We start from the raw sequence: 23,503 nt of genomic DNA, 5'->3' as shown, positions 1-23,503 counted from the left end.
ACATCCCTTTCAAAGCCCTTACTGAGACTGCTGATATGGTTCTCAACTCAGTTTTCAGGATATCCAGAATGAACATAAAAATAGCCCTACTGGGTCAGACCAATGGGCCATCTAGCCCAGTATCCTGTTTCTAATAGTGGCCAATCTAGGTCAAAGTACCTGGAAGAAACCCAAATAGTAGCAATATTCCATGCTACCAATCCCAGGGCAAACAGTGGCTTCCCCCATGTCTATCTCAATAACAGACTATGGACATTTCCCCCAGGAACTTGTCCAAACCTTTTTTAAACACAGATATGGTAACCACTGTTACCACATCCCCCGGCAACGAGTTCCAGAGCTTAACTATTCGTTGACTGAAAAAAATATTTCTTCTTGTTTGTTTAACAAATATTTCCATGTAACTTCATTGAGTGTCTCCTAGTCTTTATACTTTCTGAAAGAGTAAAAAGTTGATTCACTTCTACTCATTCTACAACATTCTGGTTTTTGTAGACCTCAATCATATCTCCCCTCAGCTGTCTCTTTTCCAAGCTGAAGAGCCCTAACCTCTTTAGCCTTTCCCCTTTATCATTTTGGTTGCTCTTCTTTGAACCTTTAATTCCGCTATATCTTTGTTGAGATACAGCGACTAAAACTGAATGCAATATGCAAGGTGAGATTGCACCATGAAGCAACACAGATGCATTCTAGTATTCTTGTATTTTGCATCCCTTTCCTAATAATGCCTAGCATCCTGTTTGCGTTTTTGGGCATAAAAGTTCAGCATATTGTCTACAATAACACCTGGATCTTTTTTCTTGGATGCTGACCCACATGGTGGACTCAAGCATCAGGTAACTATGATTCGGATTATTGTTCCCAATGTGCATTACGTTGCATTTGTCCTCATTAAATTTCATCTGCCATTTGGATGCCCAGTCTTCCAATTTCCTAAAGTCATCCTGCAATTTTTCACAGTCCACATGTGTTTTAACAGCCTTGAATAATTTTGTGTCATCTGCAAATTTAATCACCTCACTCATGATATCCAGATCGTTTATATTAAATAGCACCAATCTCAGTACAGATCCCTGCGGCACTCCACTATTTACCTCCTTCATTGGGATAAATGGCCATTTAACTCTACCCTGTGTTTTCTGTCCAATAACCATTTCCTAATCCACAAAAAGACATTACCTCCTATCCCTTGACTTTTCTCAGGAGTCTCTCATGAGGAACTAGGTCAAAAGCTTTCTGAAAATCTAGATATACTGGGGGTGGGGGGGTGGGAAGGGAATTAGGACTTGTTTACAAAGTCACAAGGAGCTGCAGTGGGAATTGAACCCAGTTCTCCAGGATCAAAGTCTGCTGCACCAACCACTAGGCTACTCCTCCACTCTACATCACCTGGCTCACCTTTATTCACATGTTTATTTATGCCTTCAAAGAAATGAAGCAGATTGGTGAGGCAAGACTTCCAGTGGCTGAACCCATGCTGACCCTCTCCCATTAAAACATGTTTGTGTATGTGTTCTGTAATTTTATTCTTTAGAACAGTTACCACTATTTTACCTGGCAATGACGTCAGGCTTACCAGTCTGTAATTTCCTGGATCACCCCTGGAACCCTTTTTAAAAATCGGCGTCACATTGTATCCAAAGCTATCATGCATATTCAATGTGGCTATCCTGAAAACCTGACTGGCTGTGTGTTCTAGCTACAGGTTGGCCATACAGGCATTCTGGCACCTCATCAGGTCCGGAGTAAAGTTCCAAGGACCATAGAAAGCCTTTTTTCTTTTATATTATAAATTGATCAGCAGTGCCTGCGTGCCTCCAAGGTAATTCAGCTTTGTCAGCACTTGCATAGACCAGCTTCTGTGTTTTACTGCAAATCTCATGATGGGGAGTCATAGGGGAAAGAACATTGTTCTGCACGCCCAGCACAGAGAACACCATTTTGCACACACAGCAGTAATAAAAATGAACATTTTATTTTATTTGACTCAATTCTCTCTTTAACATATAGCGCAACCTCCCCCCCCTCCAATTCGATCCTCTCTATCACTGCGGTACAATTTGTACCTGTTAACACAGTGTCCCATTGATTGTCCTCTTTCCACCAATTCTCTGAGATGCCTATTATATCTACCTCATTATTTAGTGCTACAGTGGGGGAAATAAGTATTTGATCCCTTGCTGATTTTGTAAGTTTGCCCACTGACAAAGACATGAGCAGCCCATAATTGAAGGGTAGGTTATTGGTAACAGTGAGAGATAGCATATCACAAATTAAATCCGGAAAATCACATTGTGGAAAGTATATGAATTTATTTGCATTCTGCAGAGGGAAATAAGTATTTGATCCCCCACCAACCAGTAAGAGATCTGGCCCCTACAGACCAGGTAGATGCTCCAAATCAACTCGTTACCTGCATGACAGACAGCTGTCGGCAATGGTCACCTGTATGAAAGACACCTGTCCACAGACTCAGTGAATCAGTCAGACTCTAACCTCTACAAAATGGCCAAGAGCAAGGAGCTGTCTAAGGATGTCAGGGACAAGATCATACACCTGCACAAGGCTGGAATGGGCTACAAAACCATCAGTAAGACGCTGGGCGAGAAGGAGACAACTGTTGGTGCCATAGTAAGAAAATGGAAGAAGTACAAAATGACTGTCAATCGACAAAGATCTGGGGCTCCACGCAAAATCTCACCCTCGTGGGTATCCTTGATCATGAGGAAGGTTAGAAATCAGCCTACAACTACAAGGGGGGAACTTGTCAATGATCTCAAGGCAGCTGGGACCACTGTCACCACGAAAACCATTGGTAACACATTACGACATAACGGATTGCAATCCTGCAGTGCCCGCAAGGTCCCCCTGCTCTGGAAGGCACATGTGACGGCCCGTCTGAAGTTTGCCAGTGAACACCTGGATGATGCCGAGAGTGATTGGGAGAAGGTGCTGTGGTCAGATGAGACAAAATTGAGCTCTTTGGCATGAACTCAACTCGCCGTGTTTGGAGGAAGAGAAATGCTGCCTATGACCCAAAGAACACCGTCCCCACTGTCAAGCATGGAGGTGGAAATGTTATGTTTTGGGGGTGTTTCTCTGCTAAGGGCACAGGACTACTTCACCGCATCAATGGGAGAATGGATGGGGCCATGTACCGTACAATTCTGAGTGACAACCTCCTTCCCTCCGCCAGGGCCTTAAAAATGGGTCGTGGCTGGGTCTTCCAGCACGACAATGACCCAAAACATACAGCCAAGGCAACAAAGGAGTGGCTCAGGAAGAAGCACATTAGGGTCATGGAGTGGCCTAGCCAGTCACCAGACCTTAATCCCATTGAAAACTTATGGAGGGAGCTGAAGCTGCGAGTTGCCAAGCGACAGCCCAGAACTCTTAATGATTTAGAGATGATCTGCAAAGAGGAGTGGACCAAAATTCCTCCTGACATGTGTGCAAACCTCATCATCAACTACAGAAGACGTCTGACCGCTGTGCTTGCCAACAAGGGTTTTGCCACCAAGTATTAGGTCTTGTTTGCCAGAGGGATCAAATACTTATTTCCCTCTGCAGAATGCAAATAAATTCATATACTTTCCACAATGTGATTTTCCGGATTTAATTTGTGATGTGCTATCTCTCACTGTTACCAATAACCTACCCTTCAATTATGGGCTGCTCATGTCTTTGTCAGTGGGCAAACTTACAAAATCAGCAAGGGATCAAATACTTATTTCCCCCACTGTATATATTCTAACTGTCCTATTTTTTTTTTTTTAGGCTTCTAGCATTTGTATACAGGCACTTCAAATTGTGTTTTTTCCTTTGATCTACAAGCTGCTGAGAATTTGAAGGGGATAATGTGCATCCTTTATCCTGCTTTCTCATTCAGCACACCTGGAGGGGCATAATCAAACAGGGCGCCCAAGTTTTGCTGAGGACGTCCTTGCAGGACATCCCTGCGAAGGAGCGGGGAAACCCGTATTATCGAAACAAGATGGACGTCCATCTTTCGTTTCGATAATATGGTCGGGGATGCCCAAATCTCAACATTTAGGTCGACCTTAGAGATGGTCGTCCATGGTTTTCAGCGATAATGGAACCCGAGGACGCCCATCTCAGAAATGACCAAATCCAAGCCATTTGGTCGTGGGAGGAGCCAGCATTCGTAGTGCACTGGTCTCCCTGACATGCCAGAACACCAACCGGGCACCCTAGGGGGCACTGCAGTGGACTTCAGAAATTGGTCCCAGGTGCATAGCTCCCTTACCTTGGGTGCTGAGCCCCCCAAAACCCACTCCCCACAACTGTAGAACACTACTATAGCCCTTACGGGTGAATGGGGGCACCTACATGTGGGTACAGTGGGTTTCTGGTGGAGTTTGGAGGGCTCGCTGTTTCCTCCACAAATGTAACAGGTAGGGGGTGGTATGGGCCTGGGTCGCCTGTCTGAAGTGCACTGCAGTACCCACTAAAACTGCTCCAGGGACCTGCATGCTGCTGTCAGGGAGCTGGGTATGACATTTGAGGCTGGCAAAAAATATTTTTGAAGGTTTTTTTTTAGGGTGGGAGGGGGTTTTGACCACTGGGGGAGTAAGGGGAGGTCATCACCGATTCCCTCCGGTGGTCATCTGGTCAGTTTGGGCACCTTTTTGAGGCTTGGTCGCAAGAAACAATGGACCACGTAAAGTCGTTCAAGTGCTTGTCAGGGACGCCCTTCTTTTTTCCATTATCGGCCGAGTACGCCCATGTGTTAAGCACGCCCCAGTCGCACCTTTGGTATGCTTCCGACACGCCCCCATGAACTTTGGTCATCCCTGAGACGGAAAGCAGTTGAGGACGCCCAAAATCGGCTTTCGATTATGCCGATTTGGGAGACCCTGGGAGAAGGACGCCCATCTCCCAATTTGTGTCGAAAGATGGGTGCCCTTCTCTTTAGAAAATAAGCCTGCTGGCTTACTTTCAGTATTGTTGAAACCTCTCTACTGGGATTCCCTAAATGCCCTGTTTCAATAGTATCCTTCAAGGGTACACCACGCTGAACCATGCACTCCTGGGTGACTGTTGGCTCCCCCCCCCCCCCCCCCCCCCCCCATTTTAGTTTAAAAGCTGCTCTATCTCCTTTTTAAAAGTTAGCGCTAGCAACCTGGTTCCATCCCGGTTAAGATGGAGTCCATCTTTTCGGAACAGTCTCCCCGAAAGGATAGGCTCCACTTTAACTGGGATGAAATCAGGCTGCTGGTGTTAACTTTTAAAAAGGAGATAGAGCAACTTTTAAACTAGAATTGGGGGGGGGAGGGAAGCCGATAGTTGCCCAGGAGTGCATGGTTTGGTGTGGAGTATCCTTGAAGGATACTATTGAAACAGGACTTTTAGGGAATCCCAGTAGATGTAATCTACTTAGATTTCAGCAATTCCTTTGACATGGTTCCTCATAGGAGGCTCTTATATAAACTTGACAGGCTGAAGTTAAGACCCAAAGTGGTGGATTAGGAACTGGTTGACAGATGCCAGAGGGTGGTTGTTAACGGAATTCACTCGGAGGAAGGAAAGGCGAGTAGTGGAGTGCCTCAAGGATTGGTGCTGGAGCCGATTCTGTTCAATATATTTGTGAGCGACATTGCCAAAGGTTAGGAAAGTAAGGTTTGCCTTTTTCCAGATGATACAAAGATTTGTAACAGAGTGGACACTCCAGAGGGAGTGGAAAACATGAAAAAGGATCTGCAGAAGTTAGAAGAATGGTCTAACATTTGGCAATTAAAATTTAATAACAATATATCTAAATAGGGAATATATTGTAAATCCCAGAGCCAAGTTTACAATTAATATCAAAACAGCTCTAGTAGTAATTCAAAAAAATATACTTTTAATTGTTATAATTACATTAAAACATATTTCTCTAATCGGTATCACTGACTTCTTGCCCTATGCTGCTCTAAACAATATTTACGATAACATTAGTAGCAACATTGAAAACAGCACTCATTTGAGCATTATATGTTTTACAATTATACAACTGTCTTAGTTAATATCAGATTATTTAGTCTCTGTTAGATACTCAGTGGACACCTCGCCTTCCACGTGGTCACTATGTTGAAATTAGTCAGTTGTATTAATCCAAAAATGTGTCGCTACTTCATTGACCATCCATGCTTGTGTTTCTCATTGTGCAGCATTATATGGGACTTAACGAAGTCAGGGAAAAACTCCTTTTCAACTTCTAATGTTTGCCATATATGCCGGTTCCCCAATGCTGATCCGCATTTCATAAGATCTTCCTCAGGAGGAACCACCGTTTTATCCTGTATGCGGCGTCACAAGGCCCACGCCTAAGGGAGCCTTTATCCGGCATGGAGCTGAATACAGGATAAAACGGTGGTTCCTCCTGAGGAAGATCTTATGAAATGCGGATCAGCATTGGGGAACCGGCATATATGGCAAACATTAGAAGTTGAAAAGGAGTTTTTCCCTGACTTCGTTAAGTCCCATATAATGCTGCACAATGAGAAACACAAGCATGGATGGTCAATGAAGTAGCGACACATTTTTGGATTAATACAACTGACTAATTTCAACATAGTGACCACGTGGAAGGCGAGGTGTCCACTGAGTATCTAACAGAGACTAAATAATCTGATATTAACTAAGACAGTTGTATAATTGTAAAACATATAATGCTCAAATGAGTGCTGTTTTCAATGTTGCTACTAATGTTATCGTAAATATTGTTTAGAGCAGCATAGGGCAAGAAGTCAGTGATACCGATTAGAGAAATATGTTTTAATGTAATTATAACAATTAAAAGTATATTTTTTTGAATTACTACTAGAGCTGTTTTGATATTAATTAAAATTTAATGCAAAGTGATGCACTTAGAGAGTAGAAATCCAAGGCAGACATATGTGCTAGGCAGTGAGAGGGAGAGGGATCTTGGGGTGATAGTATCTGAGGTTCTGAAAGTGGCAAAACAGTGTGACAAGGCGATGGCCATAGCTAGAAGGATGCTAGGCTGTATAGAGAGAGGTGTAACCAGCAGAAGAAAGGAAGTGTTGATGCCCCTGTACAAGTCATTGGTTAGGCCCTACCAAGAGTTTTGTGTTCAGGTTTGGAGGCTGGATCTTGCTAAACATGTAAGAAATCTTGAAGCAGTCCAGAGGAAGGTGTCAAGAATATGGGGCTTGCACCAAAAAACATATGAGAAGAGCCTGGAAGACCTGAATATGTATACCCTAGAGGAGTGGAGGGACAGGGGAGATATGATCCAGAAGTTTAAATACTTGAAAGATGTTAATATAGAAACAAATATTTTCCAGAGAAGGGAAAGTGGTAAAACTAGAGGACATGAATTGAGGTTGTGGGGTGGTAGACTTAGGAGTAATGTCAGAAAATCGAATTTCAGTGATTATCCATTATATATTTCTCAGGCACTGATGATTGGAGATGATATCGTGAATGATGTAGGAGGAGCCCAGCAGTGTGGTATTGGAGCGCTGCTAGTTCGGACAGGGAAGTTCCGGTGAGTAAGTTTCTCTCCGCTACGTCTTTGTCTTCCTAGATTGCCGCTTTTACCCCTCAGTCATCCAGCGGCCCAACTGATTTTTTTGCTGGTTATTTTGTGTAACAGAATCAGGGGCGTAGCCACGGGTGGGCCCAGGCCCACCCACACCTACTTTTGCGCAAGGCCCACCCAGGAATGGTGCACCCAAGGTCCCCAATCAACATAATACCACATCCCTGGCTGACTCCCCTCCCTCTGCTCCCACCCCTGTCCCTCCGCTCCCACTTCCATTCCGTGAGTCCTGCACTTCTGTTTTTTTTCTCCTTGCTTCTGCTCCGGTGCTTCCAACTTAGATTATTGGCCTGCGCCACCTGGCAGCAATTCATACCCATAGGCCAGCTCCAGGGTTCCCTTTTCCACGTCCTACTCTCTCCGATGCAACTTCCTGTTTAGGGCAGGATGTGGCAGAAGGAACCCAGGAGCCAGACCCATACGTGTGAATCGCAGGTAGCGCACACCAGTACTCTAAGTTGGAAGCACCACGGCAGAAGCAAGGAGAAAAAAACAGAAGTGCTGGACTTGCGGGTTGATGGTGGGAGAGGAGGGAAAGGAGCAACAGAAGTAGGGAAGAAAAAAGACAGAGGTGCCTTTCTGGGAGGGGGGCTGGCTGGCTGAGTGCTGGACCCATGGGGGCGCTGGAGGGAGGGAGAGAGGTGCTAGACCTATTGGGATAGGCTGGAGAGAAGTGCTGGACTTGGGGAGGGGGGGGGGGGTTGAGGGAAGGGAGAGAGATGTTGGATCCATGATGGGGGGAGCTGGAAGGAATGGAGAGAGGTGTTGGACCCGTGGGGGGGGGGGGGGGGTTGGCTGGAAGGGAGAGAGGTGCTGAACTTGTGGGAGGGGAGAGGGAAGGGAAAGGAAAGAGGTACAGAAGCCATGGGATGAAAGAACAGGGAGTAAAATACTTAAACCCACAGCACAACCCTTCTCCTCTACTGCTAATTCTAGACTCCGTTCCTTTTATCTTGCTGCACCTCACGCCTGGAATAGACTTCCCGAGCCTGTACGTCTAGCCCCGTCTTTGACCGTTTTCAAGTCCAGACTTAAAGCCCACCTCTTTACCACTGCTTTTGACTCCTAACCATTACTCACTTGCTCTGTCCTTTATCCTTAAATAAATAAATAAATCCTTACCTCTTTATTCCCGTACCCTTAATTGTTCTGCCTGTTTTCCTGTCTTATCTAGATTGAAAGCTCTTTGAGCAGGAACTGTCTCTTTTTGTGTATGGTGTATAGCGCTGCGTATGCCTTGTAGCGCTATAGAAATGATCAACAGTAGTAGTAGCACAAGTGAGTAAAGGAGGGAGGGCAGGCAAGCCAGATGCAGGCGGGGAGAAAGAGGGAGGGGAGAGAAGCTGTATGGGTAAAGATAAGGACACAGAGATGGAAGATGGATGGTGGGCATGGAGAGAGAAGAAATGTTAAATGGACAGAAGACCCTAGCGAGAAAGTTAAGAGAAGAGAGGGAAGCAGAAACCAGAGCCTGGGATGAAAAAAAAAATTTGACTAGTCCGCTAACACCATCCCTGGCATATGCCTTCTTTCTTTTGGGTTGTGGCCACAAAAGAATTGACAAGCCCTGATACAGAGGAAGCATATCTGTGTTGGGGGACCATGGCTCAATGGGGACTGATGTGTGCAGTTTTTTGGACTTCCCTCTAGCTTCAGTGTGGCCTGCACTGCTACCCTCATTGAAGTTATTGGGAGCAGGGTAGGGGTGGAGCATGGGATGACTCAGGGCATGGGTGCATCAGGTGATGGGTTTTTTTCTTTAAAAAATTTGGCAACCCTAGTGTCCACCCAAAAATTGTCTTCTGGCTTTGCCACTGAACAGAATGCATGCAACTCCTCAGCGCCCTTCTATAACCCAGGTTGGTAATATTGCTCCTTGTGCGTGGTTTTCCTTCCTACTTGCAGGAGATTGCTTACTGTTGTAGGAAACTCTCTCCTAGAAAGTTGCAAGCTGAAAAAGTACACACTTATAGAGTAACATGGTAGTATGTGTCCCCTTCACCCATCTGCAAACTCATGCATGTCTGTATGGGGAACTTGGTGGGAAAAGGTGTGATAGAGTATAATGCATTACATAGTATCATAGTAGATGACGGCAGAAAAAGATCTGCATGGTCCATCCAGTCTGCCCAACAAGATAAATTCATATGTGTATACCTTACCTTGATTTGTACCTGTCTTTTCAGGGCACAGACCGTATAAATCTGCCCAGCAGGATTCCCCGCCTCCCAACCACCAGTCCCGCCTCCCATCCCCGGCTCTGTTACAGACCGTATAAGTCTGCCCACCACTATCCTCGCCTCCCAACCACCAACCCCTCTTCCCCCCACCTGCATTATCCGAGTGAGAAATGATTAAAGCTTGCACTAAAACCGCAAATTGGCTCTCATAAAAATAAGGACGAATTGTCTTCAATTGTTTTAACTGAAAGAGTGCAGAAGAAAAGTCACATTAAATGCAAGAATAACGGCTAATCAGATTTGGAATAAACACACACTTTACCCTGAGATACGCAAAAATAAGTGTCACCTGTCTGTACCCTGGTGGAAGTGATTACAGAATATGACTTATAACTGGGGCAGTGAGGCAAGTCTCTTCGTCTTGGGGATGATTGGAACTGCAGGGTGCAGTCGCATGCAGTGTTGGCACTGGTGTGTTCCAGTGATGATCATCAGGTATGATGAATCAGATAAAAACTGCAGAGAGTCCAATCTTTAGCCTTGGCAGTTTCTCTTTATACCATTTCTGATTCCACTACCGTCTCCCAAAATAAGATAGTTGATTGGCTGTATCTTGATGCTGTGACTAACAAGGCCATAGGAATGACTTTGATTTGTATTCTGAGGGTTATTCCCGGAATTCTGGCTCCTAGGGGACGGGGGTCGACATGACCTGGAGTATTTGTCCTGATTGTCCAACAGGGACACAAGCATGAAAAAGGCTTTATTTAGAATAAGCATAACTCTGCAGGGTTTTAATTGTAGCAAAGGTTTCTGTATTATGAAGCACCAGGCACTGCAGGTTCGATGACATATGTTCACGATAGCATAGACATAGGTATTCCAATCTCTGTAGTGCACCTGTTTCTTAGTGTCCCTCCGGACCGGCCCAGAATGTGATTGATGGGTTGTGCACGCCTTCCAGCAGGTGGAGACTGAGAACTCTGACTCTGGAGAGAGCCAATAGGATTCCTGGCCAGCTAGCCCCAGATCCAGTATTCTCATTCTTCAGCAGGTGGAAGGTGGTGAGCCCTTCAGTCTCTTTCTTCTTTTTTCAATATTTAATATATACAATTGTTGAACTGAGTAGTGGGCTTTTATTCCTTTCTGATCATTCTGTGCATCTCTTCTGTTCATTTGCCTGCTTATGGAGGCCGAGGCCCGCGAAGGTCTCAGAGCCTCGGGGTGTCAAACCCAGTCCCTCCCCCCAAGTCCTCCCTATGTTCAGCGTGGTACATTGATTTATTGCCTCAGTCTCTTCAAGGGAAGAGCAGTTGAGGCAGGGAGAGGCAGCCACTTTACAAAAAAAACCAAGAGTTCTATTTCTTGTCTAGTTTGTACAGAGGTGCAAGCAAGGCAGCTCCCTTCCCTTCTGGCGGTGCGGCTGGCCTTAAACTTTCTTTTAAGTATTACTGGAGCTCCTGTTGAAAAGAAAGAAAAGCGCCACTGTTGCATTTTGCCACGTTGGCAGAGAAACCGCCGCTGTGCTGTGTGTCAGCGGTGGAGTCTGGGAGCGAGCATCAGTTGCAAGTATTGTACGGCCGTGGAAGTTCTGTTGGAGGCAGGTCCCGCTCTCTCAATTTCAGCATTGGCGGCCTCGGTTAAGGATGCAGCTGGAGTGGAGAAAACGCCGGCTTCAGTTTTGGTGGGAAGCGCTGCCATTTTGACTTCAGTACCAATGAATCAGCCAGGCGCTCAGCCACTTTCTTCAGCAGAGCAGGCTATGGGGGCTTGTCAGTTCTGCCAGCAGGGTTTTCCTCCAGAATTCGTCCTGCAGATGTACAAAGCCATGTCGCGCAATCCTGCCAACCACCCAGCCGATCGTGGGTCACGGAGGAAAGACGTACAGTAGGTCCTGCGGCCGCGGCTGAAGTAGGGCATCGATTCCCTCTGCCCCGAACTCCCTGTCCATGCTGAAAAAATGGGCACTTTGGCATTTGAGAAACGTGCCATCAGATCTATCACTGGAACCCTCCAACGGGATGTGATCTGTTCGAAAGCTGCTCGGGAGAGCTCCCACTCCCCCACATCCAGCTAGTTCCGACTGAGAAAGTCCGCCTGCAAATTCAGGACTCCCACGATGTGAGCCGCTGTCAAGAGAAAGAGATTTTCTCCACCCAAAGGCAGAGGATAGAGGCTTCCGTCGCCAACTGAGCACTTCTTGTGCCCCCCCCCCCCCTGACGGTTGACATAGGCCACCGCTGTCACATTGTCGCACAGGACTCAGATCGACTGATTCCAAACTAGTGCCTCGAAGGCTTGTAGTGCTAGACGAATCGCCCATAACTCCAAGAGATTGATTGGCAATCCCGATTCCAGCGGAGACCAGACACCCTGAGCCGTCTGGCCGAGGCAGTGAGCCCCCCAGCCCGAAAGGCTGGCATTGGTCATCACCACCCACCAATCTGGAGCTGTGAGAGGCATACCTAGTTGAAGATTCTCCGAAAGGAGCCACCATCGCATGGCAAAGCGAGCTTGCGCCGTCCAAGGAATCCGAATTGCATAGTCCTTGGACAGGGGAGACCAACGGCTGAGCAGGGACCACTGCAACGGCACCCATATGACCTCTGGCCCACGGTACCACATCCAAAGTCGCCGCCATCGACCCTAGGACTTGCACATAGTCCCAGGCCTTTGGCACAGGAGCCTGCAGGAAAGAGGAAAGAGGAAAGGTGCCGATGAAGCTTCAGCCGGCGCACCTCTGGAAGAAAAACTCTGCCCTGTCGGGTATCAAAGAACACTCCCAGGTACTCCAGAGTCTGGGTCGGCACCAGATGACACTTCTGAAGATTGACCACCCAACCTAGAGAACGCAGCAAAGAACTATATCCGTCGCTCGGGCACACTCTACCCAGGATGGCGTGCAGGTGAGCCAGTCGTTCAGGTATATTTGAAAACACTGATTCCAATGCCTGTAAATACTCTTAAGATCTCACAGCTGCTTGAAGCTACATCAGTGTACTTCTGTCACGGCTTTACTGGTTTAAGTGTGCTAAATGTTCATCGTTGTAGTTGCTTCAGGAGAATATCAACAGCCTCTGCCAGGTGCACTTGCACCCCCCTGGCCCATAAGAAGGCCACGACTACCACCATAACCTTGGAAAAGGTGCAAGGCGCCGTGGCCAGACCAAGCGGTATGGCCCGGAATTGATAATGCTGACCCAATACTGCAAAGTGTAGAAAGCGTTGATGGGGCGGCCAAATGAGAATATGTAAATAGGCCTCTTTGCGTTCCGTCTTGGCGGCAGTTCAGCCAGGGGAGTTCCTATCCGCCCTCGATCTACTACTACTATTTAGCATTTCTATAGCGCTACAAGGCATACGCAGCGCTGCACAAACATAGAAGAATGAGCAGGAACTGCAAAGAGCTTACAATCTAATAGACAAGAAATAAAGTAAGCAAATCAAGTCAATTATTGTGTACAGGAAGGAGGAGGGTAGGTGGAGGCAGGTGGTCCGGAAATGCCGTACCCATAGCGCTCTGTTGACCACCTTGAGATCTAGAATAGGGCGAAAAGAGCCGCCTTTTTTTGGCACTACAAAGTAAATAGAGTAACGACCCTGGCCGACCTTGGCAGAAAGGACGGGAATGACTGCCTCCAAGCGTAGTTTGGACAGTGTCTCCTGAACTGCCGCTCGCTTTAAGGCAGACTTGCAAGGCGACTCTAGGAAACAGTCTGCCAATGGACGGGCAAATTCGAGCTTGTAGCCATCCCGAATAATTTCCAAGACCCATTCATCTGAAGTAACCCTGGCCCACTCCTCCCAAAAAGACAGCCGTCCCCCTATAGAAGGGAGGGAATGGGCCAAGGCCCCATCATTGGGCCCCCCCTATTGCCCTGCTGACCTTGAGGAGCCGAGGAGACTGCTCGGCGGTCAGGCCGAAAGGGCTGCTGCTTCTGTTGAAAACGGGGCTTCTGAAAAACACCCGACCAACCAGGTCTATAATGCCTGGCCTCCCGAAAACAGGGGCGAACTGATTTCGATGTAGTCTTACTCCTGTCCTCCGGCAGGCGCTGACCTTTAGAATCTCCGAGCTCCTTCACTATCTGAGCGAGATCCTCACCAAATAGGAGCTTACCCCAAAATGGCAAGCACACCAAGTGGGACTTAGAGGCGACGTCCGCTGCCCAATGCTTCAACCAAATCCATCGACAGGCCGTAACCACCAAGGAAATTCCCTTGGCTGAAGCCCTAAGATTATCATAGAGGACATCAGCCAGATACACTAGACCCAACTCTAACGCCGGCAAGCATTCAATCGGCTCATCTGGCGAAGAAGCCTTTTGAACCCAGGAAAGGCAAGCCCGCACAGCGTAAGATCCGCAGACCGAGGCTTGTAAGCCCAACGCGGCTACCTCAAAGGACGCCTTCACGGAAGACTCCAGCTTCCTGTCTTGAGGATCTCGCAGAGCCGTGCCGTCCTCCACTGGCAATGTGGTCTTCTTTGTAACCGCAGTGATTAAAGAATCCACAGCTGGCAAACGGCTGGAATCCAAATCATCATGCCGCAGTGGACAAAGCTTCGCCATGGCCCACGCCACTCTAAGGCTAGCTTCTGGCATAGCCCACTGTGCTTTAATGAGGACCTTCATGGCCTCATGGATATGAAAGGACTTAGAGGGGGTTCTGGTCCCCAACATGATGGAGGGTGCAGCCGCCACCAGAGGCGCAGACTCCGGGGCTGAAATATTCAAAACTTCCAATGCCCAAAAAATCAGAGAAGGGAACTGCTCCTTACAGAACAGCCACGCTGATGTAGGGTCATCTCCATCCCCTGACAGCAGCTCCCCCTCTTCAAGTGCGTCCTGAAAGAAGTCTCCTGAAAAATGGGCCTCATCCAAATCAGACTGGACAGACAACTCGTCTCTAGTCCCTGAAAACTCTAAACGCGGCCTCTGAGGCAGATCATGCCGGGGGCTATGCTGGCTAGCCAAAATGGCGTCTGCTGAACTCCCCCCTGCTGCTTTCAACAGAAATGCTTTGTGCATAAGCAGCACAAACTCAGGGGAGAAGGAAACTTTCCCCGGATCACTCATAGAGGAAGGGCTCGACCCTCCTACCTCCGCAGCGCTTGCAGTCAAATAAAGCTGTGTTCCCTCTGCCGCGGGACCTTGCGGCTGCAAGGTGAAGGAAAAAATGGCGCCAGCTGAGGCGCGTGCCTCAGAATGAAGCGGCTTTCCCACCAACGGAGCTTCGGTCGCTTCCAACGATTCCCCCACCGCTGGCCGATCCTGGGGGTCCGCCCGCTGCTTGCCTGAGAGCCCTGCACAATTTTCGCAGGCACCGGACGTTGCCTGAGTGCCACAGTGCTTCACTGTTTCTGACGGGACTGACGTGCCCTCACAGAAATGGCTGCCAAGCCTCCCACCTGCTACGAACATGGTCCCTGCCCAGCGTATCTCCTATGAGTCTGAGGGACTGAGGGAAGGATCTGCAGCAACACAGCTGAATGCGCTGTTTGGTTTTTTTTTTTTACCTTAGAAGAGGCAGGAGAGACAGATCCAAATCAAATCTCCCAGAAGGGAAACTAGGGAGGCTGGCGGGGGGAGGAGAGTAGGGATCTGGCACCACCAGGTGTAACCCAAAAGAGCTTCACAACACCTCAACCCCACTAAAGGCTCAACAGCACCCGAAGGAACGGGATAGGAGCCAAAGAACAGCAGAGCTGCACATTATGTCCCTCCACCTGCTAGATAGAGAGAATACTGAAGTTAAGCTGGCTGCACATGTCCACATATAGCAAACTTTGGAGTTCTCTCTATCTCCACCTGCTGGTTGAGGGACATAACCCACAAGTCTCTGGATCTGGGGATGCAATGGAATGGCACATAGTTATATAGATTGTAACAAAATAGAAGCTTTATGCAAGTCTAATAGGATGCTTATCTGAGCACAACTATTATTTATCATAGTGTTGGCACATAGTTTTTGAATTCTTAGGCGGGACAGATGGTAGGATTTCATCAGTGAGATGGGGATCTGAAATAACTGTGTTATTTATTTATTTATTGCATTTGTATCCCACATTTTCCCACCGGGTTCAGTGTGGCTTACAATACGTTATGAAAACTGGAAGTACAGTTTGTTACAACTCAGTTATGGATTACATTATGAGGTGTTATGCGAGACAAAGTCTAGTAACAATAAGGAATATAACAATGGAAAAGATCATTGAGACATTGGAAGGAAAGAACGGGAAACTAAAAGGGGCAATACATTGGAGGGAACCAGCGGGAAACGAAAAGGGGCGGTATATAATAACAGGAAAGCATTTGGTATACATTTTCTGTGAGTAAGGTATGAGTGTGGTGAGTTTGCGGGAGATGAGAAGGTGAGGTAGGGGATGGGAATTCAGAGTGGCTGTAATGATGCATTATTGAACAGTGAGTGTGGGCTTTATGTGTTTTGGTTCTTTCCGTAAATTTTCTCAAAAAGATGGGTCTTCAGTACTTTGCGGAAGGTGGTTTGCTCGTAGATCGTTTTCAGGTTGCGTGGCAGTGAATTCCAGTACTGCTTGCTCATGTAGGAAAAGGTTGACGCGTGCAGTGTCTTGTATTTCAAGCCCTTGCAATTAGGGAAGTGGAGGTTGAGGAAAGTTTGGGATGATCTTTTGGCGTTTCTTGGTGGTAAGTCTATTAAATCAGACATGTAGGCTGGGGCTTCACCGTGAATGATTTGGTGGACTAATGTGCATACTTTAAAAGTAATGCGTTCCTTAGGGTTTTATTATAATATATAAAAAAACACCTTAGGTGTTTTCATTTGATTTGGGAGGTTAAGTGTTGTTTCCCTTTTCTTGCTTCATGAATGTATGGTCTTAGTTTACATTGATTCTTAAAAGTGACCTCATGGACACAGAGACATTTTCTTATTCGTTCATCCAGTTTTTCACAATCTTTAAGAGACCAGTTTACAATTCCAAAGCTATACAAGGGTGTGGGAATTGCCATCTGATTAATGGGCTGTATCTTATTTCCATCTTGTTAACGCAGTCTCTTCAGTATCAATTTTATTCTCCTATAATATTCTGTATTGATCTTTTCTCTCAGTGATTTATGATTCTTTCTTGTTACATAATGTCAGGTTGTACCTTTCTGTCCTTTGCAGGCCCTGCGATGAGCAGCATCCAGAAGTAAAAGCTGATGGCTATGTTACAAACCTGGCAGAGGCTGTTGATATTCTCCTGGAGCAACTACAACGATGAACATTTAGCACACTTAAACCAGTAAAGCCGTGACAGAAGTACACTGATGTAGCTTCAGTAGACTTTCAGCTGTGAGGTCAGGCATTGGAATCAGTGTTTTCAAATATACCTGAACTTAATTCACAAAGATACTTCAGATCAAGTTACATGGTTACCTTGTCCCCTTTTCTTTAATTCTCTGGTGCCAGGTTTGAAATAGTTTCCTAAGCTGTATTCATAGGAATATTACACAAAGTATTTTCAAGGTAATAAACACTATGTCAGGCTATCTTTCAAAATGTTGTTGACTCTGTAATTTTTAGCTATTCATCTAGTTTTAGTATTTTGTGTTATCCTGAAACCTGTAGTATAGCTAGGGCTGAATAGGCAACTGGCAGAAAAATTAAGATGAGTCCCCATCCATATGATTTCCATGTAGCACTTTCCAAATAGATACTCCCCGGCCAATATTTAAAAATATTTAACCGGCCAGGAATGGCACCAGGCCACTTAAATGTACTTAACTGGCTATATGGTGATATTGAGCAGGAGATATCCAGCTTTCTCCCACTGAACATCGCTTAGCAGACAGTAGGTTATATCGCGTGTAATAACCAGCTATCCACCAACATTCAGTGTTGAATATTGGCTGGTTTAAATTTAAACCAGCCCAAATACACCCGGATTTTGAATGCCGGTCACTGGAAACAGCCTGGCAAGCTACCTCCCACTACCTGAATATCAGGGCCGTACAGCTGTCATACAAGATTGTAATTACGAATGCACTAATCATCATCCCTCCAAAAGTGTCCTATAAATAAACATAATTAACATCATACTTTTAATATTTAACTTTAATGAATATTAGTTTTGGTGTCACCTGAATAATAACAACACAGCTTCCCTCCAGAGCCAGGTACAGTATGAAGACATGCAAAAGCACAATTAAAGGCAGATCTATAACCTAAGTGCCCACATTTCTGCATCTAAATGTTTAGAATAGTAGCAATTAAACACATAAGTGCCAACAGGGTATCTAAAGTGCTATTCTGCAAATATCCATGTAACTTACACAAGGGGAGTTACACATATGTGCACACACACCCACATAAGTGCCAGCAGAATACCTTAGTGCTATTCAGAGTAAAATAAAATAAATAATAACATTCATAGATAAATTGTAATATTAGTTTGCACCTCTATAAACTTACAAAAACTATAATGGCCTACCATTTTAAATTCTTATCAAATACGTGTACCCTTGGATGGACAAGAATCGTAGATCAAAAAGAAATCGAAAGTCCAATAAGAAAGTTGGTTTCATTAATTCTTCAAGCAACTCCTCCGATGACAAAATCTCTACAGTTAGTGCAGAAAGCAATCTTACAACTGACCAGTCTGTTCTGCTAGCATCTTTTTTTGCACCTCCCCAAAATGGAAATGAAGGAGTCAACAGTTCCTCTGCAGAAAACAACCAGAAGACGCCACCGGGTTCCCAATCGATAACTACAGTATTTAATTTTTCCTCCAAGAATCTCACAACAACACAAATCTCACTCTTGGAATTGGGCTAATCTTTCATTCCAGCCACAAGATATGACTCAAAACTAGGTCATATTTACAGAAGCACTTTAAAAAAATTGTGCTTAAAGGTATTTTTTGGTGGAGGGTCCAATACAACAGAAGAAACATTTGAACAGAAATGTCATAGTCACGAAATGCTTAGCCACCCACCTGGGGCTATCCCTGCAGTTACTTAGAGGGTCTATCCCCAGCACAGCTCAGGTCTACCTGCACCTGGGCTGTGACCTACACTAGCACCCTCCGACTAGCTCCCAACCACCTCTGGGCGAGTCTCCCACTCTCAAGTTCCCTGGTGAATTCTAGGTTACAAGGGCCACACTCCCAGTGGTGCCCCAGTTCCTAGAAAGCACTCACAGACCCACCAGGATTCTTAGTAGTGCAGACAAGCAGAGTCAATAAATTAAAAAAGGTTTATTGTCATAAAAAATATTAAACTGTAAAAACAGATGAAAAATAACAGGTAGCTGAATAAGGATCAATTATAAAACTATCTAAATATTTTATCATTACCTGGATAGTGCCTGGGAAATACAGGAAATATAGCTGCTCACAGGGTCTCAGTAAAGAGGTCTTTTTCTTTCTACTTACAAACTGAGACTGGAGAAAAATACAGCATTTCCAGATTGAATTTGAGCTCCTGGGCCAATCAGAGCCCAGAACAATATTTTATTTAAAGTAGCTGGTCATATCACTGCAGGATACTTCTCTTTCAAGCTCATTTTCAAAGCACTTAGCCTCCCAAAGTTCCATAGAAACCTATGGAACTTAGCCTCCCAAAGTGCTTTGAAAATATGCCTCTTTGTGTTAAACTAAAGAAGGAACAGTCATTTCCCTGTAACAGCTTTAAACATAAAACATGCACCACCTGCTGGCCAAACTAGAGAAATACACTTCAAAAAATAATACAGTTAATTAATAATGAATACAGGCTTTACAAACCCACTGTTTTGTCACAATCATAAATCACAATCAACATGGTGCCTCTTGGTTCCAGAGATCCTCTAATTGACACTTTTTAACAACTGTTGCTTGCTGATGTCCAAAGAATGGAACAGATGGGCAGACAATTTCATGAAGAGAGATGTGGTAGGCCATGTTAGTCCACTTTTAAAGGTAATCAATAGAAATAAAATAAAACAGAGAAAACAAGATGATACCTTTTATATTGGACTAACTTAATACATTTAATGGGATAGGAGGAAATGTCCTATTGTGGATTAAAAACTGGTTGAAGGATAGGAAATAGAGAGTGGGGTTAAATGGGCAGTATTCACAATGGAGAAGGGTAGTTAGTGGGGTTCCTCAGGGGTCCGTGCTAGGACCGCTGCTTTTTAATATATTTATAAATGATTTAGAGATGGGAGTAACTAGCGAGGTAATTACATTTGCTGATGACACAAAGTTATTCAAAGTCGTTAAATCGTGACAGGATTGTGAAAAATTACAAGAGGACCTTACGAGACTGGGAGACTAGGCGGCTAAATGGCAGATGATGTTTAATGTGAGCAAGTGCAAGGTGATGCATGTGGGAAAAAAGAACCCGAATTATAGCTACGTCATGCAAGGTTCCACGTTAGGAGTTACGGACCAAGAAAGGGATCTGGGTGTCGTCGTCGATAACACACTGAAACCTTCTGCTCAGTGTGCTGCTGCGGCTAAGAAAGGGAATAGAATGTTGGGTATTATCAGGAAAGGTATGGAAAACAGGTGTGAGGATGTTATAATGCCATTGTATCGCTCCATGGTGCGACCGCACCTTGAGTATTGTGTTCAATTCTGGTCGCCGCATCTCAAGAAAGATATAGTAGAATTGGAAAAGGTGCAGCGAAGGGCGACTAAAATGATAGCGGGGATGGGACGACTTCCCTATGAAGAAAGACTAAGGAGGCTAGGGCTATTCAGCTTGGAGAAGAGACGGCTGAGGGGAGACATGATAGAGGTATATAAAATAATGAGTGGAGTGGAACAGGTGGATGTGAAGCGTCTGTTCACGCTTTCCAAAAATACTAGGACTACGGGGCATGCGATGAAACTACAGTGTAGTAAATTTAAAACAAATCGGAGAAAATGTTTCTTCACCCAACGTGTAATTAAACTCTGGAATTCGTTGCCGGAGAAAGTGGTGAAGGCGGTTAGCTTAGCAGAGTTTAAAAAGGGGTTGGACGGTTTCCTAAAAGACAAGTCCATAAACCGCTACTAAACGGACTTGGAAAACTCCAAAATTCCAGGAATAACATGTATAGAATGTTTGTACGTTTGGGAAGCTTGCCAGGTGCCCTTGGCCTGGATTGGCCGCTGTCGTGGACAGGATGCTGGGCTCGATGGACCCTTGGTCTTTTCCCAGTATGGCATTACTTATGTACTTATGTACTTATGCCTATTGCTCATGTTTGATCTATTCTTACTGTACACTGCAAGTAGCTGAAAAAATAAGAGCAAAAGAGGCTTTGTTCAAGATACACAAAAGAACGCAACGAGAGGATCATGGAAAAGATTATCGGATTAAACTGAAAGAAGCGAAGAGGGAAATACAGCGCAAAAGCGCGAGCAGAAGAAAAAATGGCTAAAGATGTAAAGAGAGGTGACAAGACTTTTTTCAGATATATTGGAGAAAGGAGAAGAGATAGGAATGGAATGGAATTGCGAGACTGAAAGATAACGAGAATGGCTATGTGGAGAGTGATGAAGATAAAGCGAACGTGCTAAACAATTATTTCTCTTCGGTGTTCATGGAGGAAAATCCTGGAGGACCGCAGTTTGCTGCCGAGGGAACATCTGGGAATGGAGTGGATACTGCGCCGTTTACGGAAGAAACAGTTTATAAACAGCTGGAGAATCTGAAGGTGAAGAAAGCTATGGGGCCGGATGGGATACATCCCAGGATACTGAAGGAGCTCAGAGAGGTCCTAGCGGGACCTCTTAAAGATTTATTTAATAGATCTTTAGAGACGGGAGAGGTTCCGCGAGATTGGAGACGAGCGGATGTGGTCCCTCTTCACAAAAGTGGAGACAGGGAAGAAGTGGGAAACTACAGACCGGTAAGTCTCACGTCGGTGGTAGGAAAAATAATGGAGTCACTGCTGAAAGAAAGGCTAGTTAACCTTTTAGAAGCCAACGGGTTACATAACCCGAGGCAACATGGGAAATCCTGCCAAACGAATCTTATTGACTTCTTTGACTGGGTGACCAAAGAACTGGATGAAGGACGTTCGCTAGATGTAATCTACTTGGACTTCAGCAAAGCCCTTGATACAGTCCCCCACAGAAGACTCGTGAATAAGCTGAAAGGGTTGAACTTAGGACCAAAAGTGGTGAACTGGATAAGAAACTGGTTGACCGAGAGGTGGCAGAGGGTGGTGGTAAATGGAATCCGCTTGGAGGAAAGGAAGGTGAGCAGTGGAGTTCCTCAGGGGTCGGTGCTGGAGCCTATTCTGTTAAATATATTTGTGGGAGATATTGCTGAAGGGTTGGAAGGAAAGGTGTACCTTTTTGCGGATGACATGAAAATAGCCAATAGAGTGGATACCCTAGAGGGAGTAGAAACGATGAGAAGGGATCTCTGAATGTTAGAAGAATCGTCGAGGGTCTGGCAGTTAAAATTTAATCACTATTGAAGTTATATAGGGTACCAATCCATTCGGTTTTCTACTATGATACAAGTTCAAACAAAATTTGTGGAAAACCTTTGTTTTTTTTCTTTTTTAAACTATCATGAAAATCTGTGAATCTATTTTTTTTTAATAATTTGTATGCTCAGTTTTGTGCATTTACACCACCTTGGGACTTCTGGCCTGTTTCTGTTGTGTAATACACAGCCATTACCATCATTGCACAGCACCAACCTCCCTATCCTGAATAAATTATGTTCTTAACTATGCTATCCACTTCAGGATTAATCCCATAATCAAAAAGGGAGTACTTAGCTGCAATCTGTTGTAGCAATGATTCTTCGTTCAACTATCAAGTAATTAAAATATAATTAGGTAGCCAAAAAACTTTATATTATGTTTTAATTACTTACATAGTAACATAGTAGGTGACGGCAAAAAAAGACCTGTACAGTCCGTCCAGTCTGCCCAACAAGATAAACTCATATGTGCTACTTTATATGTATACCTGACCTTGATTTGTATCTACTATTTTCAGGGCACAGACAGTAGAAGTCTGCCCAATACTAGCCTCGCCTCCCAACCACTAGCCCCGCCTCCCAACCACCAGTGCTGCCACCCAATCTCCGCTAAGCTTCTGAGGATCCATTCCTTCTGAGCAGGATTCCTTTATGTTTATCCCACGCATGTTTGAATTCCGTTACCGTTTTCATCTCCACCACCTCCCGCGGGAGGACATTCCAAGTATCCACCACTCTCTCCGTGAAAAAATACTTCCTGACATTTTTCTTCAGTCTGCCCCCCTTCAACCTCATTTGATGTCCTCTAGTTCTACCGCCTTCCTGTCTCCGGAACAGGTTTGGTTGCAGATTAATACCTTTCAAATATTTGAACGTCTGTATCATATCACCCGTTTCTCCTTTCCTCCAGGGTATACATATTAAGGTCAGAAAGTCTGACTGGCAAGGCTGAATAATCTTTCTTCAGTAACCTTGCCTCAAAAGCCATGCTGTAAGAGAGAACTGAGCCACATCTGGCATCCGAATAGGTCCTTGGAACAGCAGGTCATCAGACAACGGCAATGGATTCCCCACCTTCAAGCGTACCAGATCTCCATACCATAACCTTCTTGGTCAATGCAGTGATACCAGAATCACCCAACCCTGGTGTTCGAAATGATGAACTTTCCAGCAAGAGAATTATAAGAATATTTCATGAAGTTTTTTTCTCTAGTTTGCCATCAAGTGGTGCATGTTTATATTTAAAGCTGTTACAGAAAAAAAAATGACTGTTCCTTCTTTAGTTTAGCACAGAGAGGAAGTAACGTGCAGCGATGTGG

The 23,503-nt window shown here is 45.2% G+C and overlaps 1 protein-coding gene across 1 annotated transcript in view; it reads left to right on the top strand.

Annotated features, from left to right (window-relative positions):
* LHPP (phospholysine phosphohistidine inorganic pyrophosphate phosphatase) overlaps positions 1 to 17,272 on the top strand; it is a 49,710-nt gene extending 32,438 nt beyond the window's left edge. The window contains exons 6-7 of the mRNA XM_030204740.1: positions 7,422 to 7,513; positions 16,897 to 17,272. Coding sequence (XP_030060600.1) covers positions 7,422 to 7,513; positions 16,897 to 16,993 — 189 coding nt within the window. The 3' untranslated portion in view covers positions 16,994 to 17,272. The remainder of the gene's footprint in view (positions 1 to 7,421; positions 7,514 to 16,896) is intronic.
* The last annotated feature ends 6,231 nt before the right edge of the window (positions 17,273 to 23,503 follow it).

This window comes from Microcaecilia unicolor, chromosome 5 (assembly GCF_901765095.1).
Source record: "Microcaecilia unicolor chromosome 5, aMicUni1.1, whole genome shotgun sequence".
Taxonomy (NCBI): Eukaryota; Metazoa; Chordata; class Amphibia; order Gymnophiona; family Siphonopidae; genus Microcaecilia; species Microcaecilia unicolor.
The sequence above is the reverse complement of the archived record's forward strand: the minus strand, read 5'-3'. Positions and strand labels throughout refer to the sequence as shown.